Source organism: Pecten maximus, chromosome 4 (assembly GCF_902652985.1).
Source record: "Pecten maximus chromosome 4, xPecMax1.1, whole genome shotgun sequence".
Classification (NCBI taxonomy): Eukaryota; Metazoa; Mollusca; class Bivalvia; order Pectinida; family Pectinidae; genus Pecten; species Pecten maximus.
The window spans coordinates 29310748-29329941 of NC_047018.1; the positions used below are offsets into that span (position 1 = coordinate 29310748).

Below are 19194 nucleotides of genomic sequence, written 5' to 3' on the forward strand. Positions count from 1 at the left end.
GATGCACCAGTGGTTCATTCAATTAATCAAACGTATCGTTGTTTCTGTGTTTTTAATTCACGAATATGTTAACCATTTGTACAAAACGTCAATATAATACATATTGCAAACTGTCCTGAACATTTCCAGCTTTATTATACAGGACAAAAAAACTAGATAAGTAATATATTTTTTCGGGAATCAGTTGTTTACTCGCTCCCATCCGACCGGAAGTTCTCGAGAGCAGAAGTTTAAAACAAGTTTGACGTTATACGTAAATTTAGACATTTAAAGTTGTGTTACGTATTGTCAATTTCATTATTTATTGCCAAACATTATCTCATTCAAGTAAGAATCAGTTATGATTATTTAAATCGCTGTATCATCACTTCAAAAAAATGCAGAAAAAAATGTACTTCCGTGATGCATTAATGCATCATTCGGCCCCGGCACGGTGATGCATTAATGCATCATTCGGCCACGGCCCGGTGATGCATTAATGCATCATCAGGGCTTAAAGGGTTAACTAGAGTTGTATCCCAAGGGATAACTAATACCCCCATGGGCGTCTTTAGTTGAGTAGGCTATTGGTGAGTGTAATCATATCTAATCCAGTCAGTTATTACATTTTATGAATGACAATATTAAGACATCAATCGATCCAAAACCAGCTTAAATTTATAAATATACATAATATATACCATCCAATACTGTAATTGTACATTGGTTCGGTAACAAATAGTTTTAAAACACTCCTAAAAACATTGTTAATTGACTTGTGTTTATTTTATTTGGGCATCACTGCATGCCAAGTTTGGTTAAAATCTGTTTTGTGCTTTAGTAGGACTTGTCCGGACAAACCTCAACCAATCAGTGGAGGCTTGTCTGGACAAGTCTTAACCAATCAGAAGTCGGTGGCCACTTTGAAAAATGCATTATCGTCAAAAAAAAAATGGGATGCACAACTACATGTTATACTGATTATACATGCCAAGTTTTGTTGAAATCAGAACAGTACTTGGTAGGAGTTATCGGAACAGTAATTTAGTAGAAGTTGTTCGGACAAGATTATGGGACGATTGACGGACGGTCAGACAGACAGACAGGCCGGTTCCAGTATACCGCCCCTAACTTTGTTACAGGGGGTATAAAAATATTTAAAGTTTCTAATAAAGCCGGCATCAGAGATATTACATGTCAAGAAAGGAGTTGAAAGAGAGGAGATAACTTGTACATGTCGTATAACCATTATTGCAGGGGCTAATCTAGGATTTGGGGAATACTACCCATTATGAAATTTAGGGGAACTAAAGGGGCGGCAGTGTCTTGAATTATTCTTTAAATTTTAACATTTGACAGCCATTATTTGCTATAATTCTTACATATTTCATCAAAATTTGGGGGATATCCCCTGTTTTGGAGAATTTTCCCCTGTTTTATGGCATTTTTTCTTGGTGGGGAATTTGTTTTTATTCAAAGGGGAAAACACCATCAGTGGGGAATGCTACCCAATTTCGGTAGTAAAAATGGTCTAGATTAACCTCTGTATTGTGATATCATGTTAAACAAGAGGCCCATGGGGCCTGTATCGCTCACCTGGTTGGATTTGACCAAATGTCAAAATAATGTTCATATTCAATTTGTTTTATTTGTAAATCTCTAACAATGCTATATATGGTTATAGTATTGGAATCCGAACTGCTTTAAAGATTAATGAAGTCCAGACTCTCTAAGGTCTGAAAGACCTCAAGAATTGTTTTTAGACATGCATTCATCACTTTATGACTGTAGCGATTTAAAGGAATTACCTCTATTTCCCCTATTGGGCCCCGCCCCTTTGGCCCCTAGGGGGTCAGAGTCACCATTTATGCAAAATCTGTTCTCCTTCCCCCATGGATGTTTCTGACCAAATTGGGTTAAAATCCATTCATAACTTTATGATAAGTAGCAATTTAAATGCATTACCTCTATCTCCCCTGTTGGGCCCCGCCCCTCAGGCCCCTTGGGGGTCATAGTCACCATTTATGCAAAATCTGTTCCCCTTCCCCCAAGGATGTTTCTGACCAAATTGAATTGAAATCCATTCATAGCTTTATGATAAGTAGCGATTTAAAGGAATCACCTCAATTTCCCGTAATGGGCCCTGCCCATTTGGCCCCTTGAGGGTCAGAGTTACCATTTATGCAAAATCTGTTCCCCTTCCCCCATGGATGTTTCTGACCAAATTGGGTTAAAATCCATTCATAACTTTATGATAAGTAGCGATTTAAATGCATTACCTCTATCTCCCCTGTTGGGCCCCGCCCATTTGGCCCCTTGGGGGTCATAGTCACCATTTATGCAAAATCTGTTTCCCTTTCCCCCAAGGATATTTTTGACCAAATTGGGTTAAAATCCATTCATAACTTTATGACTAGTAGCGATTTAAAGGAATTACCTCTATTTCCCCTATTGGGCCCCGCCCATTTGGCCCCTTGGGGGTCATAGTCACCATTTATGCATAATCTGTTCCCCTTCCTCAAAGGATGTTTCTGACCAAATTGAATTGAAATCCATTCATAACTTTATGATAAGTAGCGATTTAAAGGAATCACCTCAATATCCCCTATTGGGCCCTGCCCATTTGGCCCCTTGAGGGTCAGAGTTACCATTTATGCAAAATCTGTTCCCCTTCTGCCAAGGATGTTTCTGCCTAAATTAGGTTCAAATCCATTCATAACTTTATGACTAGTAGCGATTTAAAGGAAATTCTCTATTTCCCCTATTGGGCCCCGCCCCTCAGGCCCCTTGGGGGTCAGAGCCACCATTTATGCAAAATCTGTTCCCCTTCCCCCAAGGATGTGTCCGACTAAAATGGGTTCAAATCCATTCATAACTTTATGACTAGTAGCGATTTTAAGGAATTACCTCTATTTCCCCTATTGGGCCCCGCCCATTTGGCCCCTTGAGGGTCACAGTTACCATTTATGCAAAATCTGTTCCCCTTCTGCCAAGGATGTTTCTGACTAAATTAGGTTCAAATCCATTCATAACTTTATGACTAGTAGCGATTTAAAGGAAATTCTCTATTTCCCCTATTGGGCCCCGCCCCTCAGGCCCCTTGGGGGTCAGAGCCACCATTTATGCAAAATCTGTTCCCCTTCCCCCAAGAATGTCTCTGACTAAAATGGGTTCAAATCCTATCATAACTTTATGACTAGTAGCGATTTAAAGGAATTACCTCTATTTCCCCTATTGGGCCCCGCCCATTTGGCCCCTTGGGGGTCATAGTCACCATTTATGCAAAATCTGTTCCCCTTCCCCCAAGGATGTTTCTGACCAAATTGGGTTCAAATCCATTCATAACTTTATGACTAGTAGCGATTTGAAGGTATTGCCTCAATTTCCCCTATTGGGCCCCGTCCCTCCGGCCCCTTGAGGGTCAGAGTTACCATTTATGCAAAATCTGTTCCCCTTCTGCCAAGGATGTTTCTGACTAAATTAGGTTCAAATCCATTCATAACTTTATGACTAGTAGCGATTTAAAGGAAATTCTCTATTTCCCCTATTGGGCCCTGCCCCTCAGGCCCCTTGGGGGTCAGAGCCACCATTTATGCAAAATCTGTTCCCCTTCCCCCAAGGATGTGTCTGACTAAAATGGGTTCAAATCCTTTCATAACTTTATGACTAGTAGCGATTTAAAGGAGTTACCTCTATTTCCCCTATTGGGCCCCGCCCCTTTGGCCCCTCGGGGGTCAGAGTCACCATTTATGCAAAATCTGTTCCCCTTCTGCCAAGGATGATTCTGGCCAAATTTGGTCAAAATCCAACAAGAACTTTTTGACTAGTAGCGATTTGAAGCAAATGTTGACGGACGACGGACGGACGGACGGACGGACGACAGACGCTGCGCCATGACATAAGCTCACCGGACCTTCGGTCCAGGTGAGCTAAAAACTGCTGCTGTGGCTACAATATTGAAGACTTTATGAGTCCGAAATATGACTACACTTTGTCGGCTATCATTTCTTAACATCCCTACCAATTGTCAGCCCAATGGCCCCAGTGGCACTGGAGAAGTTTAAAATGTTTTTCAAGATGGCTGCCATAGCACTATCATGGATTTCGAACCGACCCAAAAAATAACAACACTTGGTAAGGACCATCTCAGGATCATTGAAGCAAGATTGAGCTCAACCCCACTTCATGTATAATGGAGAAAACTGGGTTTTTCAGGGTTCACTCTAGGGCGCAATTTTGCGATATTCTCACTGTATTTTCATAGAAATCGCATTGAAATCAGTAGTAACGCAAGAAAAATTTGTGCATGCAAAAAACATATTACATGGTCCTTCTATCATTCAACATTAATGATTTAAGTTCCAGAACTATTATCAATGGATTTTTATGAAACTTGCTACAAATATTCTATGGCACTTGCCACAATAGCTCAAGCGAGTTCCTGTTACGGAATTTCGCAATTATTTTTAGTAGAGTAAAGCCCCTTTTATTGCAATATATGGCCATTGTGTAGAAAATGTAAGAAGTTTTCTAATTTTCATTTAATTTCTGTAAGATTTTGTACAATACAACTAGAGGCAATTATGTTTAACATGTATTACAGGTTTTTGGCTTGTGTTTCCACCTATTGGCATAACAAGATTGTTTATTGGAAACTTAAACAAGCAAGTTTCATAAAAATCCATTGATAAATAAAGGCAAGAGAGCGCTAACAAGGAAAAGTTAACTGACCAGGTGAGCTAATAAGGCCAAATAAAATTGATTTCTTGTTTCTCAGGCCGCCCACATCTAATACCAACCCCCTCGCAACATTCATTTTTTATTTGGAAAAAACAAAAACAAAAAAATGTCCGTGCCAAAAACAAATTCCGGGAAAAAAAATCTGCTGTTGGTTCATATAACTTGTGCAAAACAGTGTTGATTTTTGTATATACGTGATGTTTGAATAATATAAAACTTAAGATGAGAGACAATGTCATGTCATATACCAAATACGAATCATTCAAATAGGTGTGTTCCTGATGGATATTCCAGTCAGTCATTCTTCTTCCAGGATTAAGGACAGACTCAAATGTTTGAGTGCAATTGGGTGTCAAAATATAACTGGATTACAAGATGTTAATGTGACAATGTGATGGAAAATGTGTGTTAAATGGAATAACTACATGTATATTAAAGACATGTTGTCATTTACATGTTTAAGGACGTGCCAGGTTTTGGAGGTTGGGGAAATTTGGAGTACCCAGAAAAAAAACCCCGGCCTACAGTCAGTACCTGGTAACTGCCCCACATATGTTTCGAACTCGCAACCCAGAGGTGGAGGGCTAGTGATAAAGTGTCGGAACACCTAAACCACTCGACCTCCGCGAGAAAGACAAATGCTTAAGTGTTGAAGAATACAAAATTTCTATATTTATTTCATGTACAGTGTAACCTGACAATAATTGACATTTAGGGATTATTTTGACTAATGGTAAGATTAAGAGCGTCTTAATTTATATGTATTGGTAAATTGTTATTAATGTTTATCAGACATACATTTTTCTAGTAGGATTTTTTCTTATTTAAAATCATCTCAACTCATAATTTGGTGACACAGAAATTGTAAATTCATTAAGGCTACATAATGACATGTTTAATATTATATCTCTGGTACCCATTCTAGTCAACTGCCTTTATACAAGAAGGGAGACTTTTACAACACATAGGAGTTTTTAAAATAATTAATTGAGAAAAACACTTACTGTAATATCCAAGTATGATGAAGGTCTGATTCAGATGCATTTCTGTTCACATTCGCATCTGTGCTCTGTCTGATGACGACTGATCACCCAAGTCGAAACATATCAACGACTCTCGGCATTAAAATTTGGAGCTAAGGAGTAACTGTCGTGTTGGGCTTACTCTTTTTAGTACAACGTCTTTAACAGTTCTCATAGATCCAAGTTTTGCATGAACATCATTCAGTTTGAATGAAAATTTGAAATGATTTTATAACTATGTGTTGTATTTTTGAAGAAAACTGTTTGTGGCCATGAAGATTTCTTTAGGAATAGTGTCGAGATTATCACAAGATGCCTGGTGTAAGAATTCCTGTATTATACCACAATAATCTTTCAGTCGACACAGTGACCAGTCTGTAAACCTCAAATCCAGCTCCTCGTGTGCTGTTAATATGTACACCAGGACATCCAGTGGAGTTTTTGCCAAAGACACCTATTAGGATAAAATGTTTGTCTTAGAAAACTTTCAAATGGTACATAAGTATGGTGACAACAGTTCAACTTTTAGCCAACACTATGCACAATGATTATAATTGCTGAGTATCTTACATAATTGCTAAAAGATTACATTAACTGTAGGAAGAAATTTCTTGACAAGTTTCCATCTAGTGACAAACAGACAGACAGACTGATCTGATTTCAGCATAACACACCCAAACATGTTAAAGTGCTGAGAAGTTTTTTTCTTTGTGATGATGGATGTATGCAGGGTTTCTTTCTGAGGACTATTGGAGGTGCAGAGATTTTCTGATAACTACAGGTGGTGCAGAGGGGTTTCTTGATGACTATGGGTGGTGAAGATGGGTTATCTGATGACTGGGTGGTGAAGATGGGTTATCTGATAAATATGGGTGGTGAAGAGATTTTCTGATGAATATGGGTGGTGCAGATTTTTTTTATGACTGGATGATACAGAGTGGTGATTATGTGGAGTTTCTGATGACTGGGTGGTAGGAGGTCAGCAATGATTATCTAATCAGTGCTTTATAAATCGGTAACAGTAACTACTGGAAAACGAAGCTATCAGAATCAAGGTTCTTCAAAAATCTATTACTTCATTTTCAAAATAAATTAAACAAGAGATCCCAGAGGGATCTTGGCGCCCACCATTGAATGATCTTTATAGGTTCCATGTCAGATTGATCTTCTCTCTATTTTTCCCTACCTCTTACTAATCTGTGTAAATTGGGAATTATCCCTCCAGTACTTTTCAAACAAGGGGAGATTTAGCGATAATGACTGTCTGTTGGCCATGTTGTTTTCAGATTGGTCCCAAAATGCAATATGAGGGACCAAGGGGAACCTACATATGAAATTTGAGAAAGATCCCTTCAGTACTTTCTGTGAAATAGTGATAACATACTTCAATTGTCAAAATCCATGATGGCTGCCTGTCGGCCAAGTTATTTTCAGAGTCGACTGGTCCCAAAATGCAATATGCATAACTAGGGACCAAGGGGAACCTACATATGAAATTTGAGAAAGATCCCTTCAGTACTTTCTGAGAAATAGCGATAACAAACTTTAATTTTCAAAATCCAAGATGACTGCCTATCAGCCATATTGTTTTCCGATTGGTCTCAAAATGCGATATGCATAACTAGGCACCAAGGGGAACCTTCATATGAAATTTGAGAAAGATTCCTTCTGTACTTTCTGAGAAATAGCGATAACAAACTTCAATTGTCAAAATCCAAGATGGCTGCCTGTCGGCCATGTTGTTTTCTGATTGGTCTCAAAATGCAATATGCATAACTAGGCACCAAGAGAAACCTGCATATGAAATTTGAGAAAGATCTTTTTAGTATTTGCTGAGAAATAGCGATAACAAACTTAAATTGTCAAAATCCAAGATGGCTGCCTGTTGGCCATGTTGTTTTCCGATTGGTCTCAAAATGCAATATGCATAACTAGGCACCAAGAGGAACCTGCATATGAAATTTGAGAAAGATCCCTTCAGTACTTTCTGAGAAATAGCGATAACAATAATTGTTTACGGACGGACGGACGGACGGATCACGGACGCAGGGCGATTTGAATAGCCCACCATCTGATGATGATGGGCTAAAAATTAACATACTGCATGCAAAGGAAAACATAAGTTACTAGATTGATACGAATGATTTGGAATGGGATGGGACAGAACAGCTCAGATATGGGGGACATAAAAAGAAATAAATGGTTTGGATGAAACTGATCATCAACATTAATCTTTTTACCTTTGGGAGAACATCCTTGAAGATGTTCATCCCAGCACTGGCCTTGTAGAGAAACATCATAACTAGATGACTGATTGCTGACTTTGCTACATTAGATAGACTGTGTTCTGTCTGTATCACATATAATACATCTGTAACTTCAAGACTGACTTTAGTCATCAGAGATCTCAGAGCCTGGATACAGTTGTGTAATATTATCTGGAAGAAAAGATTACCATAATCCATTTAACAATTATCAGTAAATGTATAAACACAGAACAACTTCACCGATCTAGTATTATCCAAAGTTTAAAGGGACATCACGGTAAAAACGTTGTAATTTTTTATTGAATGTACGTGTTTTGTTCCTTTCCAGTTATGTTTCTGTGCTGTCCCAATGTTCAAAGTCGATCCTCATGTCCAGCTTGACCACTTGATTTAGTTGGGAATCCCCCTCTAAATTTAGCGCGGAAATTATTTTTAAATCATCACGTGACTGTTTTGAAATCGAGGCAACACAAACACACGATAGTTTACAAGGCGAATTGGATTAGTTGGATAACGATATTATACAGTGGTTTAAATGTTAAATAACACGTTCTGTATATATTCCGGCACACATATTTATGTGTAGATAAGTGTAAACACCGTACATATAGTATAGTGACAGTAGCGATGTACTGGTACAGACTATAAATATTACTGAGTTTGTGTAACCATTACCGAGTTTGTGTAAATATTACCGAGATTGTCATGACCTACTAACCAGCAATCAAGCAGAATACGAGCAGCGTCCGTATTACTGCTGTTTTCATGTTCGAACTGTATTGTACTGCTTCCCCAGTTTAATTCTAGGATTGTGTTTGACCCATTTTCCAATTATTCTCTTCATTGCAGAAGCTGTTATCGTTTTCAACCGCAGTCGATTCACTTTGGAAGCCATTTTTGTTTTCAGGTGTTTTAGTGTGTTGTGCGCATGCGTGTTATCATATATGTCTCACAATTTGCATATTCAGACTATTGATCAACGAATTGTGATAACCTTTTTATAATCAATAATTGATGTTTTTAATATACATATATCATCAAATTCGAATGGTTATTGTTCATAAGGATATTTTTTTTAAAGATATACCCAATAATATGAAAAAATACAAAATAAAAATTGGTTTACCGTGATGTCCCTTTAATATATACATGGCTTTAAAAAGACGTTGTATTTTCAGCTTCTATGTTAATCAAAAGGAAAAATTGATCTTATGAAATGCCAATCGTCCCATTGCTCCTTCCAAATAGATTCTCGCTAAGGTTTAATTTTGAAAATTTTGCCTTTGTTAAAATACAACGTCTTTTTAAAGCCATGTATATATTAAAGGGACATCACGGTAAACCAATTTTTATTTTGTATTTTTTCATATTATTGGGTATATCTTTAAAAAGGCAAAATTTTCAAAATTAAACCTTAGCGAGAATCTATTTGGAAGGAGCAATGGGACGATTGGCATTTCATAAGATCAATTTTTCCTTTTGATTAACATAGAAGGTTTTTCTATTGATTAATATAGAAGGTTCCTTAAATGCTAATGCTTTTTCCGACTAAAATTCATCCTTGTTATTAACAGCACAAAACTTTACTGGCATAATAGCACAGGTAAATATATAACGAATGAATTATTCTATGTATGTCTTAATTTTATGTTTAAAATACGAATTATGGCATACTTTTATTTCCCTTTGAGTTTCTATATTTTTTGGTTCCAATATCCAACACAGCAAAGAAGAGCATCCATCAAGAAACTACAACAACAAAAACACTATTTCAATGATATTGCAGTATGCTAGAAAACATGTCAAAATATTTTTTTTTTTAAATCTAAATCTCAAAATTGTTTTTATCAATCCACAAACAAAACTAAGAGTATCTGGAATGACTAGTTGATTTGGTTCTCAACAATATCAGGTGAAATTTTAGAGAACATTTTGAATTCAATACAGGAAAACTAACATCTTTGCCAAGATGAACCTATCAACTTTAGTCAATTCTTATTTCATTAACAAACTACCCTTGCCGTAGAGCAGTATATGTTGTTCTCAAACCAATACATATTGAACAATTACAAAAATTTAAACACCAAAGGTTTTCGCCAAGACCTGTTCCAATTTTACTTATTTTTTTACTAAGATTTAATTGAGGAGTAATATTCTACATGGAAAGTTAAAAGTCACATAAATGATAATGATAGTTCCACTGACACAATACAATGACCATTTCGTATTGCTAATACCATCAATAAAGGAATATAACACAACAGTTAGCCAGATAACTCTGACCAAGAGACAATTGGAGAGGCTAGTTTGGCAGCACTGAAAATATTGAATCAACATGGAGGAGGAAAAATAGATTCCAAGTGTGTTATCAAGGCACAGCAGATCATCAAAGTCACTAGTCCCATGGCAAAGGAAAATCTTTATGAGAAGGAAACATAAGTCTGAATCAGCTAGGTTGTGGATATATTCAGATTATTTAGGTAAAACAATAGTCGATAAATCATACCACCCTAAGTCCAAACTGATAAATTCAGAGCTAGTCTGTACCTTCTTGTGGCAGCAAAGACAGATTCTGATGGTGTTCAGATACCAGTGTCTATGGTACAACATGCTGTTGTGAGAGATGACCTGGCGCCCGATGTTCTGTTGTTGGTCTTCTAAGGACGCTACAATTTTACAGACTTTGTCGGCAGAAACATCCACATCCGTACCTACAAAATACTTATAGGTTAATGTAGGGGAAGATAACCTAAACAATGAGTCCTTATCCCTAATGGACTGTCATTTTTCATCAGTAGCCGATTTTCATATCATTTTTTCAAAACTTTGTGTACAGGTTAATTATTTATGTTCATGCAACTAATATGAGTTTCATAATGATGAAATTTTTATTTTCAAGATTGTGTCTGTTAATACAAAAGATGTTTATATGTGACTAATATCAGTTCTCAAACTGTCAAAATTTTCATTTTCAAGATAATTGTGTCTGTAGACACTAAAGTGTTTGGTATTATTTTAATTTTGCAGATTCTGTGTATTTCCAAACACATTAAGGAGCTAATTTGCATAATTTCAATGCAGAGATATTCACATTTATAGTAGAAATAGAACCAAGGTATGGAGCAGAATACTGTATATGATGTACAGAACATCCATCAATGTGCACCCGTATTTTTAAACTGAAACATCAACATCATAAGACAATTTTAATCACCAATAACAAAAATCATGATATATTAGAATAACATGTTTCTTACATGGTTGGAACATTGAAAGTGCTGCTGAGACAACATTCTGATGTTCTGGATACAACTGTAGTAAAGTAACATCCTGAAATAGATATGGAGGGACATATCAACAAAGACTAATAGAATCTTCCCCTACCTTGAGGATGTCAAGAGAAATCTCCAACCCTAGAGGGGATATTGTAACCAGAGGCTCTGTCAAGGGATAGACAATCAAGAATATCACCCCGAGGGTTGGAGATTTCTCTGTCACGTCCTCAAGGTAGGGGAGTATTATTTTTTTACCATCAAACTTTTTTATTTACTTACAATCTTATTATTGCAAGGTAATACAATGTTGACATGACATTATTGAATTGTCTATGTAACATCATTGTATTGTTGCCAGCATGTGCTGTCTGTCATTTCCTAGGAGCTTACAGAGAAATCTCTAACAGCTAAAATGGAAAACATGTCTGAATAATGGGAGGAAGCCTGATCAAAGTGAAATTTCATGAAGATGAAATTAATTTCTCATCCGAACATTCTGCTATGAGTCAACTTCATAGAAATTGCAATTTTAGTAGCATCAAGCTACAAGTTTAATACATGTAGAGATTACAGTTACAAACATGTGGATAAACATATGTATAAACATGTGGATAAAATTGATCATTGTATGGAATCAGAAAATCAAACAGATCCAATAATCGGCTAAAATAATCGGTAATTAAAATTATTTTAAGACATGAAAAAATAAAAGCATATCGCTTGCAATTCGGCAGGCACATTCAACTTAGAATTGTTCCTGTGGTTAATTTTGTGATAACGCTATTGATGATCAGAATTGGAAGACTTTTTACCGTCATTTATCAATCCCCACCTATCATAACTAGTTCCCAGTGCTATCTTCAAACAGCTGCTAGCTCTACTTTAAGAAAAAACATTTATTAGCATGAATTGAAACCCCTAATTCTCGTGTCAAATCTCTATAAATAGTGACCTTGACGATGGTTGATGATTTTTTGTAGGTACAGTAATAGTGACCTTGACTGTATATGTCCCCACCCCATTAATAAATTGGAGGGGCATTTGATCGCAAAACATTGCATTTATAGGAAAGCAATATATGTCACCAACCAGCCCCAACTAAAAATAGCAACAGTGACCTTGATCCCAAAACCCTGAAACTAAAGTTTGTCCGAGACACTATGGTGCTTTATCAATCATTGTATGAATTCTGCTCAATATCCCTCAAGGAACGAAGCCGCCAGAGTGCTGACAAACTTTGGTGTTATGTAGATAGTCCTAGTACAAGACAGATGCAGCAGAAATCTATTATCACCCCGGTTTCATCAGTAGGGGACTAATAACAGCTGAACAAGATTTAGTTACCAACTTTTATCTACGGGATTCCCAAGCAAAGAATGGGCCTTGTCCTTCTTTAAGTTTTCAAGACATAAACTATTCCATCATAATATTTTGTCCAGCAGTAACAAAACTTCTCTAAAAGACCAGTACAAGCATACATACATGACTTCCAGCCAGAGAGTAATGTTCTTGAAGTAGCTGGTAAAAGACTGCTGTTACCCAGATGAGCTCACTGTTATATCCTGCATGCCTGATCAGCTCTTGTAACATCTGACTGACAACCGTCAACAACACAGGATCTTCAGCGCAAATCTCAACCTAAAAGAGAATAGTTCATTTTGTACATAAAAGAAACTTTGGAACGGACAAGAGAGGTGAATGAAGTTATAAATGCTGAGGATTTACTCTTTGTTAATAACTCCTTAGTACATATGACACTATTTTAACCATCACTACTGGACCAAATGCCTAGTGTCATTTTGTGACAGTGCCTCACAATTTCAGCAACTTGTGTTAAGTTTATATTAAACAGATGAAATTTGAATACCAACTTAGTGTATGCATTTCAGTCTTACTAAATTCTATGATTTTTTAAATATGAATTATTGAAAAACTTACAAAACATTGCTTCTTCAGTATGCATTTTACTGAAGAAGGCAATCTTACTCTGCAGGCCTGGTCTATATGGTGAAGAACTGCTACCTCTAAAGAGGGGAGATAACTCTGCCAAAGTAGTCTCCATCCTGATTTACTCAATGAAAAACCACCACTTCTACCTGGAAATTAGATATTTCTTATTCAACCAAAACAATTTCTTATTGAATTTAACAATATGTAAAAGTCAATTGTAAGATTCAACAATTACACAGCACCAAGTCCTAATTCTATGGATTCAAACCAGTTTACAGATTCATTTTGCTCTCAATGCACAACCTAGTCGTTTAAGTTTCACAAATAGCTTATTATACTTTTTAAGTTCAAAACAAGTCAAAAGTGAACCCGAGTATTTTTCAAAATGGACTATTTTTTTTTCATAAATGAGGAAATGTTTCCTAAAGTAACCAGGATACAATAATATGAGTTGTGTTTGGAAACACTGTCGGTGTCATGAGCCAAGAAAAAAGTTACTGACATGATCAGTGAACTGAGTTTTACTTTGGAAACATTGGCAGTGATTTATGCTGCAAATATTTCAGGAACATTATCACTGAACTAATGTAATGAACTAAGACAGACACCTTGCATATGACTCGAGTTCTGATGTAAAGTTATTTTCTGGTAAATGTCCTGCACCCAAGGTTCTTCGAGTCCATGGACAGAAAGGATCCATAGGATATCTGTCCACACATCCTGGTACTCATCCGACTGTGGAACCGATAGAAGTACACCAACAATCTGCTGTATAGTGGCTCTGACCTCTGTGTATACCTCACCAGGTATGTGGGTTCCTGATCCTACACATCTCACACGAACATCACCAATACATTCTTTCAGGGCTGGAAACACTTTTGCTGACAACTGAAATGTTTTTCATCTTATTAGAAGTGAAAACAAACAATACAAGCAGGGATCACTTTGGGCAGAGATTTGGGGATTTTTACCCATGTTTTTCAAAAAAATCTCATTAAAAATTCAAAATTGTACCTCTTTATACAGACAAATCTCATAGGAATTTTGCAAATCTCATAAAATCTCCCATAGGTTTTAAGAGCCAGAGTTATCCCTGTACAAGAGAAATCTCCTGGTAGACTTTCATCTAATATAACAGGAGTCTAGCTTGGTGTTTAAAACACTTATTGAAATCCATTTAAAAAGGCAAAGCTAGTAGTGTAAAGAGTTTATAGTAAAGGATTGAAGATTTGAGTCATTTTTGATTACACAAGTACATGAATGTACTGTAACCCTACCAGATTTTACAGGAATGACAAGAGTTAGTACTACGATCCTCTGAAAACCTTTCATTATCCAATCAGATGTTGCTTTGACTGATAGAACACTGTATTTTTAGCATCATAGCAGTAATATTATGTTACCTTGGAAATGTGACGCTGCATAATTTTTGTATGGGAGATCCCCACACCACAGGTATGATAGGTATCTTTTGGCTTTTTCTTCAGAGTGTTTTGTAACTGTGCCTTCAACACAAAAGTTTAGTTAAAGTATATTGTTCCTGAAGAGACAATGGAGCCAAGCAAAAGTTACAGAAACTTATGAAACACCCTGTCCCAGTTAGATAACACAGTTTATCATCTATAAAGTAACATATGTTAAATTGTTCAAAAAATAAAGGTATTTTGTGATTCTTTTCTAAATGGAAAGTTTTAAAAACAAAAGCAAACTATACAGTTATCATGGGAGCATAAAAAATATCCTTCTAATTTTTAAATTATTTTGCTGCAAGCAACTGATATTTATGGAGAAACTTTTCCTATATTCATATAATATAGTCAAATAGATTACATTGACTTAAAAATGTATATCTTCGAAACAATACTTATGTCGAAGGTCAAAATATACAAAGTAGGCTATCTTGATGAATTTTGGAATGGGAATGCTGCTTTTTGTCACTGCAAGATCAGACAAGATGTACCCTCCGGCATCATACCAAAGCTGGTAACTTCCCTCTGGTAGACATCCATTTTAAAACTGTTTCATTAATTTTGGTGAGAGGTCATGCAGTGTGAATGAATTATAGTGAATGTTCAAACCCGATATAGGATACAGATATTGGATTGCTTACACAGTAATGTTCTCTATTCAAACTAGAAAAAATAATATGGAGTACTCGAAGGGATAGTACACTTATTAGGTCAACCATCTTTAGATCATGATGATCAAAACTCATAATTCAATTAAAAGATCAAAATAACCAACCAGTGCCCAATCCTTAGCTTTCTGTTCCAGTTGGGACAATGGCTCTACCCGATACAGTGACAAGACACACATCATTGTGGAATGGTACAACAACTTATTTCCTTGTACAGCACGATTCCCACATAATCTTCCTAAAACCTGTCCAATATCAGGAAGTTCAGTTAAAGATTTCTCCACATCCTATAACAAAAAAAAGTCAATTATTCCTGATATCAGCAAAAGTTTGATTAATGCATTGTTTTTCCTGCCTATTATAACTGGGTATGCAAAACAACCCTATTTTTCCTAAAAACAAATTAAAAATTTCAAATTGTGCGAATGGATTAAAAAATAAAACTTCTGAAAAACACAGAAAAATACAAATAATACACAAAATAGATTAGAGAAAGGACAGTCAAAAGGATCAAACTTGGTGTGTGTCATCATGTAAAACTAGAATTCATGATGCATTATAAAATGGTGTCATCATGTAAAACAGGCCCATGGGCATTAAAAAAATAAAATTGTGTCATCATGTAAAACAACAGGCCCATGGGCCTTAACGGTCACCTGCATGAGTTTTGAAATGTTTCTGTAAATTTGACCTTTTTTTACCCTGCCCACCAGCCCCTGGAGGCCAATAATTGCATACCAGCAAACTGCCTTCCAAAACTGCTAATTCCAATAGAAATGACACAAATGAATGGCAAAAATGTGATTTCCTTATATGGCAAGCTGTTTGGGTCTCTACCCATTTAATTCAGATATCTTTATTTGAAATAGAGATATCTATTAATTATAGACAAAATACAGAGATTTGTATTTTGAGATATCTCTTATTAAATCAGCTATATATCTGTATTTAAAATAGACGTCTACTGTAATGATCTAGATATCTGAATCAAATGTTGTGCATCTGAAAATACTAATTTGGGTTTTACCTATTTAATTTAGATATCTGTATTGAAATAGAGATATCTGTCTGAAATAGATAATTTTATATAAACTTTCAATTTCAGATCTGATCAAATATAATGTACATAACTATACAGTACAGTCATGAAAATAGTTGGTGATCTGTGGCGGTGCATGCCATTTTGTCTAGATTTTCTACATTACATACGTGTTGATTCTCCAGATGATGCAAGAGTTTTTTCAGAACTATATTGATTTCTTGTTGAGATGAGCCAATCAAGTTATTTCGCTGGCTGTCGCTAACGTCGTCTTGTGTAAGTTTTAATAACAGGGATTCCAATTCCAATCTCAAATCCATACTTCTTCTTTCCCGCGCCAAATTCATAAAAAGATAGCCGATCAACGTTGCAATAGGCTTGAATGTTGACGCACATCTTGTACGTCATTCCAAGCCCCGGCCCCGTCGGGCGTTAATCGGAACTTCTCGGATGTACTTCCCACATAACAGTGGCAACAGCAACATTCTTGGAGTTCCAAATGCACGTATTGCACTTATCTAGTTTTCACAGGCACTTGCATATTTTTTTTGTACACAGCTGTATGACAATGGTCTGGGTACCGTGGAAAGTACATGGGTGGCAACTCCGAAACGTACGTGCGAAACGGCACCCCACCTCATTCAATCAGAGACGTATATATACCATGATCAGAGACCTATGCCATGATATACAAGACTCTGATCCAATCGTTTAAAAAACAGGTTTATTCAAACTGACACGGTGCATGGAAGATACAACCGTCAACAATTTAGGTCACTTACTTAGCCATGCTTTCAATGTTTTAATGGTAAATGTCATTCATTTAAGGTTGAATAAAGTTATGTTAAGGTGTATGGGGGTATAAACCTCGATAGGTCTTGAGACAAATTTTATGAATTGCGAAGCAGTTCATATATCATTGACCTCTTCAACAAGAACTACCTACTCCATCTCAACTTTGTTTTGAAAAATATCAAAGGTCCTGAATCTTCAACCTTTTCTACTGTTGTCAAGGACTGAAATTCTCTGCCGACAATCTAAAATTATATATAAAAAAAAAATAATAATAATTTTTTTTAATGCAAAAAAAAGAAGTTACACTACACCTTATGTCCAAAGCAAATGAATATTTATTTTCTTATTTTCTGTTGAATAAATTATGCATTTTCATCAGCGAACTGACCTCGAAGCTAGAGCGATCCCAACCCATAGACCATTTTCCTAACGTCATTACAATAACGTATCATCAGAGACATCTCTGATATGATATGTTCCTTTTCACCCTTATCTCTATACAAACTGTAATTGACCCGTGACAGTATAGCTTGTTTGTTTGTTGTTGTTTTTATGCTTTATAACTTATATCTGTCAATTGGAAATAAGCAACCTGGTGGCATTATGAATTATCCTAGGTAGATGAACATGTACTGATAGAGTCTGTGATACATCGTTTGTCGATTTCTGACGTGATAGTCTAACTATAATATGACACTCTTGTATCTATCTAATTTCACTTGTAACCAACTACTCTACTGTGTCAAGCAAGTTATGTTGCATGTGATTCATGTTAATCTGAATGTTATGTCATATTACATTCCTTTTATGGCGCGGGAAGGATGTCATAATTAAATATTTTTGTCTAGGCAAAAATAAAATATTGCCTTAGCAAAATTATTTCTGCCTAGGCAAAAATCGATTATTGCTTAGACAAAAAAATTTTAGCCTAGGCAATATTCGATTTCTGCCTAGGTAAAAATAATTTTGTTTCGATTATTGCCTAGGCAAAATTATTTTTGCTTAGGCAGAAATATTTTTGCCTAGGCAAAAATTCCTAGGCAATATTTTATTTTTGCCTAGGCAAAATTCGATTTCTGCCTAGGCAAAAATATTTAATTATGACATCCTTCCCGCGCCATATCCTTTTAGCGTACAATTTGTGCATTAAACTCGGGGGACAATATCGGTGATATAGTTTGTGATCGCACTTCTGTAAACTGAATGCAAGGGTCGGGAAACAGACCTGGATCGGGAACGGCGTACGATATTTCACCATCACGTTGACAAACGTCAAAGTGAACGTGTCATATGCGACAGCTTTCATAAAGTTAAATGGGTCTCACTAGTTACCGACAAGAGCCGACAAGAGCCGACAAGAAACTAGTTTTACCGACAAGAGCCGACAAGAAGTTAGAATTACCGACAAGAAGCCGACAAGAAAGGAAATGAGAGATAAAATAGTTTTTATTTATTAATACAATGTATGATTTGTTAATTTTTTTCTATTTGGAATATTTTGTGGCCTGATATAATGGTTGTGACAGGTAATATTGAGCCGACAAGAAAATAGATTTACCGACAAGAGGGTGCAATTACCGACAAGAAGCCGATAGGAAAGAAAATGAAATACAAAATAGTTACTTTCTATTTTGTTTTTATTATCAGAGTGTTTGATTTGTTTATATACATGTATATTATTTTGGATTGTTTTGTTGTCTAAAGTATAATGTTGGTGACAAGTAATATTGAGCCGACAAGAAAAAATAGATCTACCGACAAGAGGCTGGAATTACCGACAAGAAAGTAAATAAAAGATGAAACACATTTCATTTATTAATACTATGTTTGATTTGCTCATTTATTACTTTTTTATTATCTCTTTTGATTCTTTTGTGGTCTAATGTAATGTTGTCGACAAGTAATATTGAGCCGACAAGAAAAAATAGATCTACCGACAAGAGGAACGAATTACCGACAAGACAGAAAATAAAAGATAAAACACATTTCA

The 19194-nt window shown here is 36.0% G+C and overlaps 1 protein-coding gene across 2 annotated transcripts in view; it reads right to left on the minus strand.

Annotated features, from left to right (window-relative positions):
• The window catches only part of LOC117325750, a 28273-nt gene extending 11541 nt beyond the window's left edge, over positions 1-16732 (minus strand). Inside the window, exons 1-11 of one of the 2 annotated variants that reach the window (XR_004532373.1) lie at positions 16580-16732; positions 15478-15657; positions 14637-14738; positions 13842-14121; positions 13222-13379; positions 12766-12921; positions 11266-11338; positions 10556-10719; positions 9683-9757; positions 7982-8179; positions 5724-6195 (exon numbers count right to left, since the gene is read on the minus strand). Coding sequence is in view for 1 of the 2 variants with exons in the window: in XM_033882190.1 (XP_033738081.1) it covers positions 5977-6195; positions 7982-8179; positions 9683-9757; positions 10556-10719; positions 11266-11338; positions 12766-12921; positions 13222-13379; positions 13842-14121; positions 14637-14738; positions 15478-15657; positions 16580-16729 (1755 nt within the window). In the remaining variant the exon portion in view is untranslated. Of the gene's footprint in view, positions 1-4391; positions 6196-7981; positions 8180-9682; positions 9758-10555; positions 10720-11265; positions 11339-12765; positions 12922-13221; positions 13380-13841; positions 14122-14636; positions 14739-15477; positions 15658-16579 lie in introns of those variants that run through there. The other variant, XM_033882190.1, reaches the window with a different exon arrangement.
• Positions 16733-19194: the final 2462 nt, after the last annotated feature.